Raw genomic sequence first — 18,096 nt, forward strand, 5'->3', positions numbered from 1 at the left:
ATACATACTTGGAGACGCAATCCAAGTATAGTATATTGTAAAGAGGAATCCACAAACTTGACTTTAAACCTAGGCTTAGCCACTTGAGGCTGTGTGATCTTGAACCACTTAGTTAACCCCGTTGAGTTTCAATTACTCTATTTATTAAAGAGGTCCCAGGAGTTTTTGCAGGTGGGCCTTGGGGAAGTGCTCAGGGACCCATAACGCCCTGGTCACCGTGAGGTTTCTCAGCTATGGTCTTGGCCTTGCCCTGCTGTCTCACGGGACAAGCCCTGCATTGGTCCACAACCAGCAGAGTGTGGTCCACAGACCAGAGGCCCCAACAACCCCCAAGGGTTTTTTAGAAATGCAGGCACCCTGACTCCCACCTCGGGCCAGTCTCAGGATATGCATTTAAACAAACTCTCCAGGTGAAACAGCTGTTTGAGAAAGTGATGTTTTTGCTCCTCATGTATGCATATAATCTCCTTTCCCTCCCCGGCACTGCTAGAAGGTAGGCATGGCAGATGTTTTCTTCCCAATGAGGAGGGATCCAGCTAAGTGACCCACCTAGGATTCCCAGGCTGTTTAATGACATCGCTGAGCCCTGGCAACAAGCTTCCGGATTTGTCATACAAACCCCTGTGAATTGGATTTTAACTTGATAAGGCTTCTGATATTACTGCTTATCAAAAGAGAAAGACTATTTTTCCTTCTTTTTTTCTTTTTGTTTATTATTCGGTCAGCAGGATATTGATTCAGGGAAAAAAATGTCTCCTTAGCTGACTTTGGCCCGAGTATTAGCCAGTAACTTCCAAATAGAAAGAAGGGAAAGAATTTTCCAGGTTATCAATACACCCTTCTCTTAGCCAGCATTTGATGAGTACCTACTTGTGGGCCATGTTCTGTTACAGGAAACAGTATTACAGACTTGAGCTAGAAACCCGAGTTCATACCACAGTCTTGCTGCTTGTTAGCTGGATGAACTTGGGGCAGATTACTAACCTCTCTGTGACTCCTTTTCATCATCTGTAAGTGGAGATCGGAAGAGCACCTGTTCTCAGAACATTAGAGAGTGGATGATATGCAAGGCCTTTGGAACAGAGCCAGGCCCATGGGACGTTGTCGGAGTATTAGTGATTAGACCCTGTGGGCCGCAGGGCTGCCGGCAAACCAGATAACAAATCCTTATGGGATTGCCTGCAAAGGGCTGGAATCTGTGTTTGCACAGAAGAAAGGTGCTCTGTCCACACCCTGTGTATCCCCCCAAAATACAGCTTGTGGATCTCATGTTACGTGGCTGATCAATTCCAGAAGAAGGATGTTAAGTTCTTGGGTCAGCGTCTGAGCTATCTAGTCTGGGAAGTTGGACCTGTATGTTCACATGACATCACTAAATATCAGAATCAAACTAATAGGGCTCTGGAAAGAGCCCCAGAGGTTGTAAGAATCACTCTCCTCGGATGTCTAACAAAAAGCCAGGTCAAGGGCCATGCCAGGGGCTTGTAGATAATTATGACTGACGCTTGTGTTCCTGATCGCTTACTATGTTCTGGTTGTTGTTTTAACTTAATGTTCACTGTAGCTCTGTATGTTCGTGTCCAAGAAGGACACTGTACCCAAGGTCTGCAGCTCTGACGGGTGGAGCCCAGTTCTGGCCCCGGGGGCCCTGAGAGCGAGGAGGGGCTCTTCGCCTCCCATCTGATGTCCCTCTGTCCATGCTCACCTCTCTCCATTCCTGTCTTCCTTCGAATATAAACCCGGACTTGTGCTGTTGGTACTGAGCTGGGAGGCCTCATCGTGCTACCTCAGAGGTGGCTCCTGGGGGTTTCGGTTGCCCTGCTCCCCAGTGTCCCCTGTCTGGGTCCCTCCCAGAGCAGAGCCTTCCCACCAGGCGCGGGGCCACCCAGTGCTTATCCTCTTGCGCCCCCTAGTGGTCATGGGCCTGCTCACTGCTGTCAGGCGCGCCTAATCACAAAAGGTTCAAAAAGACACTGTCCAAAACAAAACAAAAAAGACACTGTCCTTGGGCTAGTTATGGGGCCTTCCAGAATAAACCTCAGCATTCTTTCCTGTAATTGGGCCATCTTGTCCTTGTTCTGGTCACACACTGTGAGAACACAGACCAGTGAATCTCAGCTCAGTCCAACCTAGGACTATCCCGTGTGATTAGCTCCTTAAAAACAGAAACACACGGAGCAGGGGACTGTGGAGGAGGGGCCCACTGGGGCAGGGCAGGATGGACAGGGAAGGCACCCCACAGCCCACAGTCCAGGCTGGCCAGGATGAGTAGGACTAGCAGGCAGAGGAGTGAGAGGAACGGAGAGTGTGCCCCAGGTGGAAGGCCCAGAGCATGCAGGGGCCTGGCAGAGATGAGAGCCATGTGTGCTGGGCACCGTGCAGGGGGCAGAGCACAGGGGATGGGGGGCAGATGAGAGGCTAGGATGGCAGGACAGATGTGAGCAGGGCCTGAGCCCGCTGTGCCTGGGCCCGGTGGGAAGAGGCAGGATTGCAGGTGTGGAGGACGAGACAGGGCTGAGGCAGACTCAGGAGTCTGCTGGGTCCATGTCCGGCTGGGAGAGGCATCCTCGCCCTGGGACATGGGCCTCCTGCACACAGCAGCGGCCCCCTGCTTCCACGGTCCTCACGGTCATTCTGCAGGGTGAGCAGCTGCCCTCTGAGCCTTCCAGACCCACAGAGTCCCATCTGCCTCTGGCCAGCATTTCCTACCCTAGGAAGGGGTCTTTTCCATGAGTCCTGTCCTGAGTCATGATGCCATGATGGGACCGGGAAGGGGAGTGGGGGACTGTTCTCAAGTCTGACCTCGAGGGAACCACTCCTCAAGTCAGTGTCACCTTCAAAAATCTCTTCAAACCCTGTGTCCCAGGCTCTCTGAGGCCCCAAAGCCCAGGAACCCTATGACCTTTGTTGTGTCTTTGCCTTTCTCTTCCAGGGCTGTGGAGGCCAAAGGTCCCAGTGACAGGGAGGGATGGCCATAAGAAAGGTCCCTCTCTGGTCACATACGTGCACTGAACCCCTCCCCAGAAGTGCGGCCCCCTGAGGAGCTCTCACTCTGTACCAAGGGCTTTACGTCTATTACTCCGCGTCAGCCTCATGATTCCGTCCGCAGCCAAGAAGCAGACTGGGGAGGCTCACAGGGCATGGGGGTGCCAGGATGGAGCCCTTTGTCCTTGGCGGACTCTTGTTGCAGGGCGGGGCACTGACCCAAGGGTTTCTTTTCCCAGGACACCCTGGAGAGAACCATGTGCCGGGCGCACATGGCAAAGATGATCGAGTCTCTGAAACTCCAAATCCAGGAGGAGACCAAATGCCGACTGGCCGCCCTCTCCCACGGCCTGGAGCTGCTGACCATCGAGGGGAAGCTCTCCGGGAGGCAAAAGGAGGAGCTGCTCACCCAGCAGCACAAGGCCTTCTGGGGGGAGGCGGAGCGTTTCAGCAGGGGTGAGTGAGCCCCGGCTGGTTCTAGGGTGCACAGCCCTCCTGTGCCAGGGTTGGGGAGAGGAGCTGGGCCTGGAGGACAGCTCAGAAGTTTCAGGAGACCTTCAGGAGACCAGCACAAGCTGTGATCCCCTTCCGGCCCTTGGAGACCTTAATTGCTCTGAGTCTTGCTTGCCTTCCCCATAAGGCTGCCCCTAGGGGCGGGGATTGCCTGCTGCAATTAGCCATCAGTGACCAGGCTGACAGAGTCCCCAGAGTTCCTTTCACAGAAGCCCCTGGACCATGCAGAAGGCAAAGGAGGGTGGCAACACCCGGAAAATGCCCAGACATGTGCCACTAAGCCACAGCCAGTGGCTCGACATGAGTCCCAGGGCCTGCTCAGCAGCGCAAGCGAGGATGGGCAGTGGCTGAGCCTGTGGGGCAGGAGAGGGAACCCAATGTGGCTGTTTCCCATGCCCATCCCCCAGCTCCTGGGGTGGACCCTGGGAGGTGGGCAAGTCAGGCCTCAAGATACTGAGGGCATCCGAAGCTTAGTCCAGGTCCCATCATTAGAAAAAAGGAACTTCTGGCTGCAAGGCTGGTACCCCCTCTGCCACCAGCATCAGTTGCCCCAGGCCTCCGGGGAGGAGAGTGCATCACTGTCCTGCAGTCCTGGGTTCAAGGCTGCACATCCTCCCCGGGGCCAGGACTGGCCACACAAAAGTGGGGCCTCTCTCGGTCCCCATCAGGACTGTCCAGGGCACGGAGACCATGCGCTTCACAGTTTCCCCAGCGGACTCTGACGCCCACGCCGGTGTGGACACTGTAGGACCAGGGGTTCTCCAGGGGTCTTGGTCAGCTCGGGCCACAGTATCAGGATAGCACAGATTGGGGGGCTTACACATCAGACCTTTCTTTTCCCCTGTTCTGAAGGCAGTGAAGTCCAAGAGCAGGGGGCCAGACCAGTCAGGTCCCAGTGAGAAACCGTGTCCTGCTGGCAACTGGCCACCTTCTCTCTGTGTCCCCACATGGCAGAGAAGGCCTTCCTTGGACCTCTTCCTCTTTTTCTAAGGTACCAGGCTTAGTGGACTAGGACCCCAGTCTCACGAACTCATTTACCCTTTATATGCAGTACCATAGGGGTTAGGGGTTTTGTGTTAAAATTTAGGGGGAATGGAATTCAGTCCATGGTGTGAGGTTTTCGTCGCAGTCAGTGGCCCGGTCTTCTATCTGCAGTGGCTGGTGTCCCCTCCGCCATGCCTGCCTGCTGTCTTTCAGAGATGGAGTCAGAGGGCAGGCACTTAGAGCTGGGACCTCAGGCCCTTCCATGAGGTCTTTGTGTCCCTCAGCATCACGGCTTCTGTGACCATGTGGAAGCCTGCTGTTGGCTGGAGTCCGGACCGTGTAGAACGAAGCACATCAGGCCTTGGGGGTCATTGCACACAGGGACCTGGGCTCTCCCAGTGGGAAGAGGTCCCAGCAGCACAGGGTGACAGGGACAGGAGGCCAGTACAGCCCCCAGTGATCAAACTCTGTTGAACTTGGACAGGACAGGGGAGGCGAGACAGTCGCAGAGTGGAGGGAGGACCCTGGGCAGAGGGAGGACTCTGGTCTCCCTGGACACCTGGTTGCACTCTTTGGTACCAGAGGCTAAACATTCTTAGACAAAACCCAAGGAAGTGGGCTTGTCTTACAAGTGTGGATCGTACGTGCATGCTCATGTGAGAGTGTGCGTGTGCGTGTGTGTGTGTGTGTGTGCATGCGCACACATGTATGAAATGCTGAAACAATCATCGCCCAGAACTGCAGACCCATGGGGGCCTGGCCCTCATTGACTTCTCTTGCTTCTACATTCCACATCTCCCTAAAAACCCAAAGGAGAAGGACCAGCCTCACTTTTTGTCTCCTCTTCCAGAAGCCCTCTCTGGGGTCCTCCTACACGGCCCATCAGCCCTCATCCTTCTCATCCCACCACCCTGTCCCTCATCCGGCAGGACACTGATTCTCCCCTGCCCTTCTCTGAACTTCACCAGGAGCCGACTGAGCCCAGCCCCCAGCACTGTTCTGCCAGCCCAGTGACCTGCGGGAGGGTGAAGATTTGGCTCAGACCCCGCCTCTCTGCCAACCTTCACCTTCCGCACCAGGCAGAGGGGCTTGCCCTTGGGCTCCCCCCTCCTTGCATCTCCTGCTGATTTAATAACTTATCCTCGTGGTTTTTAAATCTCAACTGCAGTCTGAGAGTTCGAGGTCGTCCTGTGATCCCAGGCTCCTCTGTCCTCTCCTTGTGCCTGTCCTTCCCCCCTGTGACCTACGCTTTCCACCTTTTTCCCCACAAAAATACCTCTTCTTCATCTCCTGGTCAGGTTGGCCGGTCACCCTGCACAACCACAAAATGTAGCCCCTTGTGGTGTTCTGAGCACTGGGCCCGCGGAGGGAGTGGGGGTTCCTTCAAATAACGTGGGGCTATGGGCTTTGAATGGTCAGGGGCGCCTAACACTGGCCTTTCAGAAGCACCTCTACCTGAAAGATAAAGCCATGTTTCTCATCCTGAGCAAAGGCAGGAGACCGTGAAGGTCTTGCCTGGGGAGTAATATGCAATGTCCTGTGGCTGACTTTAATTTCAGATTTTGCCCAGCGAGGCAAAGGCCTGGTTAAGGCGTCAATGGCTCGCCAAGCAGAGGAGATGGCCAAGCTCACACTGGCCCAAGAAGAGGAAGAAAGGAGCTTCCTGGCTGAGGCTCAGCTGACCACGGCCCCGGGAGAGTTCCTCCAGGTAACCCTGCTCCCAACTCACCCTCACATCCATGGGCACAGCCAGCCCAGAGGAAGGGACATCCGTGAATGGGAGGCTCCATGGCAGAACCAGGGAGGTGACCGGACAAGAGCATGCCCTTGTCTTGACAAGGACAGGGACAAGGAGGCTTGCTGAACAAGAAACAAGAGGACACCCTCCTTGAGGTCATCAGGCTAGGATGATTGGGGGGGGGTGTGCTTTGCCCCTGTATTTCCCTGCTAATGGGTAGGGTCTGGGGCGCCTGCTTGTCCATACAGCACAGTGGTCAAGCATTCAGGCACTGGCGCCTGGAAATGGGTTGAAATCCTGACTTCGCTGCCAAGGAGCCGAGTGATCTCGGACGTGTTGCTCCCCACCCCCCAGCCCTCAGCTTCCTCATCTTCCCAATGGGAGTCCTGACACCTACCTCACAGGTTGTCCTAACAACTTGGGAGACAAAGTGAGGGGCAGCCATGGCCCAACTATTTGGGCCTCTGCATTGGTGTGAGCTGCACCTTGTCTCACCTCTGCTGGGGGTATGGAGGGAGGGTCACTGAATCCAGGCCCCACCCAGAGCTCAGGCATAGGACCTCCCTGGGGCCAGCTTGGTGGCCACAGCAGCTCCCCAATGAGAAACCAGGAGAAGAGACCCCATCCCCTCAAGGAGCCTCTTCCCAGGTTACGAGGTAGAATGGGGGGCTGTTTCTGTCCTGGAGAAGATGCAGCTAAGTAAGGCTGTAGGATTATGCTGCTCTGTGTGCTCAGAGACTTCTGGCCATCGCATTGCACAATCCTGAGTGCAGGGGGGTGGGGGGGGGGTCCAGGTCGGCTCTGCCCAGCACCTCAGCGCAGGCCAGGCGTGCACTGGTGCTCAGCAGACTTGGATAAAGGAAAGAGGGTGGAACAGATTAATAAAAGAATGAATGAATGAGTGAACGAATAAGTAATGAACTAGGGGCGTTTTCCCCAGGGGACGTCCCTAAGAGGAGTCTGTCCCTCTGATCCTATCCAAGGCATGATCTGAGGAGCCCATTCTTTGGGCTCCTTGAAGCTGGATTCAGCCACGTGGTCAGGGCTGACCACACTGACTTCTCACAGCCTATGTGCTTTGCCCCTGCTAGGTGGTGTGCTCTGCTGGGTGATCTCCCAGGGCCTGGGTGATGGTCCCCAGCAACTCAGTCACAGAATGATGTCTGGGTGGCTTGTGGCCAGGATCAGGTTTGCAATTTGCAGCCACGCAATATCCCCATGCTTCGGTTTCCTTGTATATAAATCAGGGACGACATCCTCCAGCTATGAAAGTGGCCCTTTGGGGGAATTTTTCTAGGAAAAAAAATGGGCATTTTCCCACAAGATTCAGCTCCTGTTTTATTCACAGGCTTTTCACGCGGTTCTGGAGAGGCAGAGGTTGACCCAGAGTTCCCTGGAGGAAGAGGAGGACGTCAGAACTACTGAGGCCGTGGCTGTGCTCTGCCAGGTACGTGGCCTCACAGTGGGATCTGCAGAGAACCCTCCAGATCTGCACATGTGTGGGAATCCATCTCCTTGTGGGTCGGACCCCAAAGATACAGGCTCAGGTCCCACTCTGGCCCTCTGGCTGGGCAGTAGACAAGCCACACGACCTCTGTGGGTCCTTCTCTGCCTCACACACCAGGGTCCTATTGGAGACACCTTCCATTTCTGGGGTGTTCAGGATTCTGACCTCCAAATGCACCAAACGTTCTCCCAGGAATGGAAAGGAGGCTGGCTTTTGTGGGAGTCCGCAGGCAGTGCAGTGTTGAGGATGGAGGGCTGGGAGCTGACCCCAGAACAGGGAGCCTGGGTTGAAGGAACAGCAGCACCTCTTTCTCCCTGGGCAACCTTATGCAACTCCAGAACAGGGACGGGGGCTCCATGCTGGCCTGAGGACTGACTGAGGGATCAGGAGAGACCACCCATCCCCTCCAAAGTGACAGGGGCCTCCTCGCAGGGGATGATGACCAAGACACAGAGCCCTTGCCTCGGGCAACCCCAGAGCTCCTGGAAAGCAGAAACGCAGACATCTCAGCACGAAGGAAATTGACAAGTGCTGCAGCGATGGGAAGCGCATGCGGGGTCCGCTCCAGACTCAGAGATCCTGGGTCTGCTTTCTGGCTCTTCCCCTTCCTCACTATGTGGCCTCCAGATTTGAGTGGGCCATAGCAGTTCCCAGTTTCCGTGTCTGTGAAATGGGGACAATGATAGGCCTTCACAGGGGCGATGTGGGCACCGAATGGGCGTGAAGTCCTTAGGCAGCAGCTGGCATCTGGGACGTGCCTGATCCCAGTTGGCTCCCGTTACAACATCCCTGTTCACGGGTACAGAGAAGAGGCATGAGCGATGCCAGGGGTTAAGGCCGGGTCAAAGACAGCTGTCTGCAGGAAGTAATGCCTGAGCCAAGCTTCAAAGTGGGAGACAGGCCTTGTGGATGAGCTGTCAGTGTGCATCCCAGGCCCAGGAAAACATCTAAAGGTGGGAAATACAAACTGTCAGCATCCTGGCAGCTATACTGGTGAAGGGTGTCTGTATCGGTCAGCTCAGCCACTGTAACAAAGCACCCTAGACAGGGGCTTAAACAGCAGACATTTAGTGTCTCTGTTTTGGAGACCAGAAGTCCAAGGTCAAGTAGTGGGCAGGGTTGGGTTCTGATGAGGACCCTCTTCGTGGGTACTAGATGGCCACCTCCTTGCTGTGTTCTGACCTGGCCTTTCCCATGTACTCATAGAGAGAAAGAGCTCTGGGGTCTTTCTCTTACTAGGACAAAGCCCTATTGGCTTAAGACCGCACCCTATGACTTCACTTACCCTCAGCCATCTCTTTGAAGGCCCTATCTCCAGATACTGTCACATTGGAGCTTAGGGCTTCAGTATTTGAATTTGGGGGGCACAATTCCATTCATAACAGTAGCCCCCAAAATGTCTTATTCTCCTGGAACCTCAGAATGTGACCTTACTTGGAGGAAGGGTCCTTGAAAATATAATTAGTTAAGATGAGGCCATCCTGAATTAGGGGGGAATGATGGACATCCCCATAAGAAGACCACATGCTGCTCAGTGTGGACCTTGTGGTAGGGCAGGGACATCCTGGCTCTGGAGTCAGGTGCCTGGGCTCCATCCAATCCCAGCCAGACCATCAGCCAGTTCTGGGCTCAGGACCAGCTTATCTAACTTGTGCCTCAGTTTCTCTATCTTAACTACATTCTGATGCACAGCCAAGTTTGAGAACTACTGTTATGGAGGAAATGGGGTTGGTCTAGTGGGCTCATACTTGTGGGGCAGGTGCCCTTGATTCCCTGTCCTGTGGGCCCCGAGCCCACCTGAGCCCACCCCTAGTAGGGGACATTTTCCAGCAGGCTGAAGCTCTCTCTCCTAAGCCAGGGTTCGAGTTAAGATCTTGGTCAACTGAACCCACTTTCCTCCTCCACAAAGCAAGGCCAAAATGCCCATCAGGTGTTGCTGCTGGAGGAATGAGCATGGGGTGCAGAAGCACTGGGCCAGTCTCAGTGGGTGGCAGCAAATATATCAATTTCAATAAAGGCTTGTGGTGACTCTAAAGTGACCATGGTCTTGTCCCTCTAGCAATGTCCTTGGGATGTTTTGTATTTGGTTTTCCTGGGCCTGGGGCTGGTTGCCAGGCCTGGGAGGGCCTAAGCCATGAAGGTAAAGACTCCCTTTTTTTCTAACATTGGGAGGGGTGGTCAGGTGTGGAGAGGTTACTCCTGCTGGAGTCTGTATCTTAGGAGATGCTTGGAAATACCACGCATGTGAAGGTGTGTGGTGCAGGTTGAAGGTGTGCTTGTGATTCTGTGCATCTGGGTAGATGCTTCTAAAGGAGATAACCAGGTTGTCAGTTGGTTAGGCGTCTGCCTTCTGCTCAGGTCATGATCCTGGAGTCCTGGGATCAAGACCTGCATTGGGCTCCACACTCAGCAGAGAGTCTGCTTTTCCCTCTCCTTCTACCCCTCCCCCTGCCCTCCTGTGTGTGTGTGTGTGTGTGTGTGTCTGTGTGTGTGTGATTGGAGAGCTGCCTTTGCTGGGTTTCCTCTGTGCTTTGTGGAAAGCCCACAGCCCTGCCCAGAGCAAGAACATGACTTGTAACTCCATCACATGCTCTTGGCTTCAGGAGCTGTACCGCGGCACCATGGAAACTTTCCAGAAGTTTGTGGACCTCCTTTTCCTCGAGACGCTGCCAGGCGTGATGGGCCTCTCCCGGGCAGAGTGCGAGTACTTGAGGCAGGAGGTCCAGGAGAACACAGCTCGGCAGCTGGGGCAGTCAGATCGCTTCCGGAAGCAGCAGTGGGAACTCTTCCAAGATCTCCTGGAGCAAGACAAGCAGGTGGGCATTTTGGCCAACTGGGGCTGGGGTCTGTGGTTTTTACACTTAGGAAGAATAATGAGAAATTTCATCAGTGCCTGTGCTGGACACTTAACCAATGCTGAGCCCTGCTAACCCTTCACAACCAAGGTGGGCAGAGAAGAGAGTAGAGGATGGGAAGTCAGTAGATAATGCCTCTGACTGGTCCATCGAGAAAGGACAGTGATGCCTGTGCTTTCGGAGGGCAGAAGTCAACAAGAGAAGGTAGCTCCTGGGGGAGTGGACTGGTGGGGAGGTGCTCACAGGGAGCTCCTGCTTTCCAGTGAAAACCTGTTTCCTCATTAAAACTGGGGATCCATGCAGTAGATAGAATAATGGTCCCCAGAGATGACCACATCCTAATACTCAGAATCTGTGATTAGTCACTAACAAGGCAGAAGAGACCTTGTCCAAGTGAGTGTATTAAGGATATTGAAATGGAGAGATGTCCTGGCATACCCAGGGGGCCCCTGTGTAATCACAGGGTCCTCCTAAAAGGGAAGGAGGAGGATCAGAGAGAAGAAGTGATGACTTGAGCAGAGGACAGTGTGGTATGGCCCCAAGCCAAGGCAGGCAGGTTCCTCCAGAAGCAGGAACAGGCAGGTGCAGACTACCCCCACCCTGGGGCATCCAGAAGGATCACAGGTCATTCAGCACCTGATTTTAGCCCAGTAAGACCCATGTCAGACTTCTGACCTCCAGAACTGTAAGATCATGAATTTGCATTGTTTTAAGTCACAGAACTTGTAGTCATGTGTTATGGCAGCAATAGGAAACTAATATACATTGGTTTTTATTTTAAAAAATTAAGACTTGTAAAATAAAGGAGGAATTTCCAAATGGGACCGTACTAAAGCACCTGCATTTCCATCCTTTCCTGCTTCCTGCACACCACAGGCTGTAATAAGAACGTGTTTATTAGCCCAGTACCTAGCAGTGACCAGGTGACACAGTCCTGGCTGATGAGGCAAAGTATGGTCCCTGCAAAGAGATTCCCTTCTAATACAAGAGCTGAGTGTTGCTAGGAGAAATCCCCTTCTTTGGCATTCCCTATTCTTCCTGCCCAGAGCATGTGCAAGAGGCCTGGGGCGTGCCAGCCTTCCATTGACTTAGAGCCAGGATGCAGCAGGAGGACACAGGTGGATGGGCTCAGGATGCCACTGTCCCAGCCCTGGACTGCCCACCCCTTGGAAGCTTGTTATAAGAAACAATTCCTGCCTCATGACCATGGGGTCCAATTCCTACCGAAGCGCACTGGCCTCCTGAAAGGGAGAAGTCTTCCAAAGCAACAAGCAGGAGCTGTCCAAGGTACCTAGTAAGGAGTTGAGGGCATTGTACCTGCACAGGGCCGCTCACAGCCATGGGGCCGCAGAGGGCCTGGCTTCTTGTTAGACCTCCTGCTAATTCCGTTTAGTTCTCCAACAGCTGCCTCGTGTGTTCCTCTCAATCTTTCTGTCTCCTGCTATTGGCTCTAAGTTCCTAGAGGATAGCAACTCTGCTTTCCGTTCCTCATTCCCTTATTCAAAGTCCAGAGGCTGGGACACAGTGAGGGCTCAGGAAATGTGGCTGCATTACCAACAACAATGATGCAGCTTTGGAAATTATCACAGGGTCACCTTACTATTCTTCCAAGGGATGGAGTTGAAGCTGAATCCATTGGGTTCACACCAGTCCTGGGCCCAGACCACTGAATTTACAGTCTCTGGGGAGGATGGAGGATAGGCTGGCCATGCGAGTCTAATGTGCCTCTGATGAAGGCCCCCCAAACAGGAGAGAGGTCCTTTGAGAGGCAGCGGTAGTTTACAGATGGGACCCTAACCTTGTAAGCTGGATATGTGGATTTGAGCCAGCATAGCCCTGACCATGGGCTGGTTGGCACGGGCCGTTTACCTGAATTCCCCTGACCCCATTCATCCCTGGCATTTTGCAAAACTTGCTAAATGTCTCAGAATCTCTGCTCCTGAGTTAAAAGTAAGGATCAGGGGGCATCTGGGTGCCTCAGTCATTATGTGTCTGCCTTTGGCTCAGATCATGATCCCAGGGTCCTGGGATCAAGCCCCACATCAGGATTTCCACTCAGGGGGAAGCCTGCTTCTCCCTCTCCCACTTCCCCTGCTTGTGTTCCCTCTCTCACTGTGTCTCTCTGTGTTGAATAAATAAATAAAATCTTGGGGTGCCTGGGTGGCTCAGTGGGTTAAAGCCTCTGCCTTCAGCTCAGGTCATAATCTCAGGGTCCTGGGATCGATCCCCGCATCGGGTTCTCTGCTCAGCGGGGAGCCTGCTTCCTCCTCTCTCGATGCCTGTCTCTTCTGCCTACTTGTGATCTTTGCCTGTCAAATAAATAAATAAAATCTTAAAAATAAACAAACAAGTAAATAAATAAATAAAATCTTTTTAAAAATAAAAATAAAAATTAGTATTAAAATACCTAACAGGGTTGCAAGGTAAGACCTTTCACAAAGCTTTTCTCTCATTTAATGATACTGATATTGAAAAAAAATCCAGAACTTCATTTCTGATAAATTATTAGATCAATAGCCATAATGCATCTGCAGCCCTTGAGTTATTATAAACAAATATTAGACAATGCATAGTTTCTGGTTTTTACTTCCTATTTATTTACTTAGTGAGTATACATGTGCCTGTGAATTTTCTGTGGCTTTTGCAGGAGGGTTTCAAGAGTTCTGCATGCAAGAAGCAAGCAGTGTGGTTAATGGCTTCATCAACTGATTGAATAAGTATGACCCAGGACCGTTTTCTCAATGTGTATATGTCATAATTAATTTACTGATTGGCTGTTTAATTGCCTTAAATTGCCACAAAATATTTAGAGATGCACGTGCATCCTCACTTACCAGATTTCCTCCTTGATGATAAAAATAAGCAATGCGCTTTCTATGATTCAGATGAATATTTAGTCTGAGAAGAAAAGCACCAACAAAACTTCATGGAAAATGAAACACACACCCGGATTGTACAAATCTTTTCCCACATTGTCTTCTACCCAAAGGGCCGTAGCAATTTCGTGTCCTGTTACTCAGGGAACACAAATATTATTAAATATTATGGAATCTGTCCATTACCCATTACCCAGTTGGAACAGGTTGTAGAATGGTGGTTCTCAAAATGTAATCTGTCCTAATGTTGCTTTCTGGGCTTTTCCCCAGTCCACTGTGCTGGGTACTCCCAAAGGTGTCCCCGTCCTAATTCTTAGTGGCTATGAACATAGGACCTCATGTGGCACAAGGGACTTTATGTATGTGGTTAAGTTCAGGATCTTGAGATGGGGGAGAGTCTCCTGGACTATCCAGGTGAACCAATAGAATCACCAGGGTCCTGTATAAGTGAAAGGGAGATGCAGGAAAGTCAGAGTGATGTGGTTGGAGGAAGAAAGCCCAGCCAGCTATCACTGGACTGAAGATGGAGGGAGGGACTACTTGCCCAGGAATACAGACGGTCTTCAGCAGCTGGAAATGGCAGGGAGGTGGAGTTTGCCCCAGAGCTTCCAGAAAGCAAGTAAGCCTGCTGACAACTCAGATTTAGCCCCTTGAGCCTCATTTTGGACTTCTGACCTGCAGAACCATAAGCTGCAGTTTGTGTTGTTTTCAGCTACTGAGTGGTGGGAGAAACAGACTCAGTGGGAGAGTAGTGGACTGCCCTAGGGGAGTCTGCACTTTTTTTCTTTTTTTTTTTTAAGGGAAGCAGGCTCCCTGCTGAGCAGAGAGCCCGATGCAGGGCTCGATCCCAGGACCCTGGGATCATGACCTGAGCCGAAGGCAGAGGCTTAACCCACTGAGCCACCCAGGCACCCGGGAGTCTGCACTTTTCACAGGGCATATGGCGGTGGGTGTGGTCCATAGTAGCTCGTCCCATTGTCAGTAACACCCCCCACGGTCATCAGTCCATCATGTGTTAAATCCTGACATCATCTCCCATTCTCCCCCCCACTCTCCCAGCCCCACTGCAGGCAGGTTTCCCTCACCTGGCCACCGCACCTGCTCCTACCTGTTCTGAGCTCTCAGTCTCCTTTGCTGGTTCCTTCTCACCTTCACTGCATCTGCCCCTGGAGTGGCCCAGGATGCAGCCCGGCGCCCTCCTATCCGTCTGCATGTACTTTCTTGGTGACCCATCCAGTCACATACCATCCGTCCTGGTGTCCTAAGGCTGCATGACAAATAATCACCAGTGGCTTAAGACAAAATACATTCATTTTCCCACAGTTTCTGCAGGTGAGGAGTCCAGACATGGCTTCACGGAGTCCTCTGCTTGGGGTCTCGGAGCTGCAATCCAGCCCATGGCCGGGGTCTCATCTGGATTCTCGACCAGAAGAGAATCACTTCCAAGCTCACTTACATGGTTCTTGGCAGGATTCTGTCCCTCAGTTTTTGGACTGAGGGCGGCACCTTCCCTGTTTATGTCATCAGCTCAGGATGCATTCCAAACGCCACTCTCTCCCTGAGAGCTTCCTGTATTTGATGAATAGGCATGGACCTATCCCATGCCCCAAAACAGAATTGTTGGTCTTCCTGCCCAACCTCTCCATCCACACTCTTCCTCCATCTTCCCGTTGACAAGGCCAAAACCCCTGGGCTTGTCTCGACTTGCCCTTTTTTCACCCCCAATGTGGAACTGACAGAAAGTCACACAGACTCTCCTTTCCGTCTAGTCCAGAACGGAGCCACTTTCATCATGTCTGCCTTTACACCTGGTCACAGGTACCACACCTCTCATCTGTGACAGCAGGCCCCCAGTTTCCCTGAATCTGCCTCCACTGCTGTGATCTATTCTCAACCCCCAGCCAGAGTGATCCTTCAAAAACATACCACATGACATTGATTTTTAAGATGCACATTTTAAAAACATTTAACAGCCTGGACGTTGAGATGCATCATAATTTAATTGGCAGTGATTTGTCTCCCTTAGTGATACTTAAAACAATTGTGCATCTTATAATTGCCAGTACATCAGCTTTGCTAAAAGACACAGTCACATTATGTCACTTCTTTGCTATAACCCCCCAGTGGCTTTTTTCTTCATGCGGAGAAAAGCCAGGATCCTCACCATGCCTTATGAGGCCTTCCATGTTAGGGTCTGGCTTCCCTCTGACCTCCTTGTTCTGCTGAAGTCTTTGCTCCCATGTCACCCTCCTGTGAGACCACCCCCGCAATGAAGCCTGCCCTGACTGTGTTTTTTAAAACAGCAATGTTCCCTTCCCTCAGCATGACGATGTTTGCCTGAGGTGCTGGCTTTAGAACGAGCCACCTGTAATTCGCCCCTTTTATGGGAAGACACTACAAAACCATGAGGGTGTACCAGTCATGTCCTGATTGCTTCTCCCTTTCGCTCCTTGGTAACTATGCACTTGAAATAAAGAGTAAACTTGCCCAAGGTCACAAAATCACCAGGTAACAATGACCAGGTCAGCACTCTAGCCCACTGAAGCAGCTTGTTGCTTCTGAATTTAAGCATTCATGAGCCAGCATTTGATAACATTGGAGAGGTTGGTGTGACAATTGTAGGCACCTTGGAGTTGGATGGCCTTGGTCCCCTCGACTGTGTTTGAGTCCTGTTGCTGTTTTTATCTGCATTCTGAAGTACCCACCAAAGACCCCCATATACTTTAGTGACTGTTCATTTACCAATTAGAGCAGCAAGGCTGTACAGAATTTTCTTCTTCTTCTTTTTTTTTTTTTTTGAGGGGGCTGGGGTTGGGGCAGGAGAGAGAGAGAATCTCTGCCTAATTCTCCATTGAGTGTGAAGCCTGAATCAGGGCTCAATCACAACCCTGAGATCATGACCTGAGCCCAAATCAAGAGTCAGAGGCTTAATGAACTGAGCCACCCTGGCTGTAGAGAATTTTCTATATGAAGTTCTAGCCCCCTAAGCACTCTGACAGGTTCTTGTAGACTCCTTACAAGAGAATCAGAGATTGACTTTGATGAAAATTCCAGGGGCACCTGGGTGGCTCAATCAGTTAAGCATCTGCCTTCAACTCAGGTCATGATCCCAGGGTTCTGGGATCGAGTTCCATGTCAGGCTCTTCACTGAGCATGTCTGCTTAAGATTCTCTCTCTCCTTCTCCCTCTGCTCTTCCTGCTCCCATTTCAAAAAAAAAAAAAAAAAAAAAAAGGATCCAAAGCCATAAAGATAAGATCTAAACAACACCATTGGTGATCTGAGGCTTCTTTGTAGGGTTTTTGTGGATGATATGAAGGTCTCCATTGAGAAGCCCAAAGAATCTACAAACTATTGCATCCAATCAAATTGCTTAGTAAATTTCCCAGATACAAAATCAGCATCCCAAGGCAGCAGATTTCCTGCAATACCAGAAGCACTGAGTGATAAAACTAATAAGGATCCTCTTCAGAATAAAAGCTGTAGGGTGTCTAAAAATAAACCTGACCAAAGTGTGTAAGAGCTTAGTGGAGAAGTTTATAAACTGATGTTGGAGGCATAAAGTAAGACTGAAGAGAAATGCCATGTTCTTGAATGGGAAAACTTGATCTTGGAAAGATGGTGATCCTCTCCAAATTAATCTATAAAGTCAGTCCAATTACAAGAAAATCCAAAATACAGTTTTCCAAAACTTGACATATGAAAGGCAAAGCAACCAAGAATAGCTAAGACAGTTTTGTTTTAGAGAATATGGGAGAATTTTCCCTAAAGTCTACACAGTTTTGCTATAAAGCAACAGATATTAAAGCAACATGGTGTTGGTGCAGAAATAAAAAGACAGACCCAAAGACTAAGAGAGCCTAAAATGACATTTGTGTATATGTAGAAACTGTGTATGATAAGGTACATGACAGGCCAGGCATAAAAAGATAAATTAATAAATGGTGCTGGGACAACTGGTAACTATTTGTGCAGAAAAAATTAGATGCCTTCCTCATGCCACGGAAAATGAATGTTCAATGTTTTAAGACTTAAATGCAAACTAGAAATTTAAAAAATCTTTAGAAGGAACTGTAAGAGAAAATTTTAATGAAATCAAAGGAGAAAAGGTTCTTGGAAACAAGAAACAAAGGGCGTGTTCCAATAAAGCGATGATGGGTGATGTGACCTTGAGCTGAACCCTGTTGCTCTGTGCTGGATTTAGGTGTGGATGGAGGAGCATACCCTGTCCTCTGTGCTGCAGACGCACCTGCAAGATGACCATGATGGCATCGTCCACCAGGTCTTGGGCCGACTCGGTGGCCTCAGTGAAGAGTGAGTACAGATCTCTGAAGGAGTGGGGGCCTACATCTTGTGTGATCTCCATGCTAACCTCAGTGTTCTCATCTGTTAGATGGGCACATTAACTGTCCCTTGCCATTCTTACAGTGTGGTTTTGAGACCAACCAATCTGGAAGGGTAAATGTGGAGAAGAGTGATAGCAGAGTGCTATGGATAAAAAGCTTGCAATCAGAGTTAATCTGGGAAAATCTTGCCCTCAATTTCCTCATCCATAAAATGGGCTAATAATACTTACTTCATAGCGCTCTTTTTCATAGCAACCTTCTTGAATACTTTTTTTGGAAGTATAGTTTACATGT

The 18,096-nt window shown here is 51.0% G+C and overlaps 1 protein-coding gene across 4 annotated transcripts in view; it reads left to right on the forward strand.

Annotated features, from left to right (window-relative positions):
• Positions 1-18,096, forward strand: part of EVC (EvC ciliary complex subunit 1) — a 62,498-nt gene that overhangs the window by 28,472 nt on the left and 15,930 nt on the right. For all 4 annotated transcript variants that reach the window (XR_009351558.1, XM_059165566.1, XM_059165551.1 and 1 more), the window contains 5 exons: positions 3,225-3,441; positions 6,042-6,190; positions 7,569-7,667; positions 10,331-10,543; positions 17,661-17,770. Coding sequence is in view for 3 of the 4 variants with exons in the window: in XM_059165566.1 (XP_059021549.1) it covers positions 3,225-3,441; positions 6,042-6,190; positions 7,569-7,667; positions 10,331-10,543; positions 17,661-17,770 (788 nt within the window). In the remaining variant the exon portion in view is untranslated. The remainder of the gene's footprint in view (positions 1-3,224; positions 3,442-6,041; positions 6,191-7,568; positions 7,668-10,330; positions 10,544-17,660; positions 17,771-18,096) is intronic.

Source organism: Mustela lutreola, chromosome 1 (genome assembly GCF_030435805.1).
Source record: "Mustela lutreola isolate mMusLut2 chromosome 1, mMusLut2.pri, whole genome shotgun sequence".
Taxonomy (NCBI): Eukaryota; Metazoa; Chordata; class Mammalia; order Carnivora; family Mustelidae; genus Mustela; species Mustela lutreola.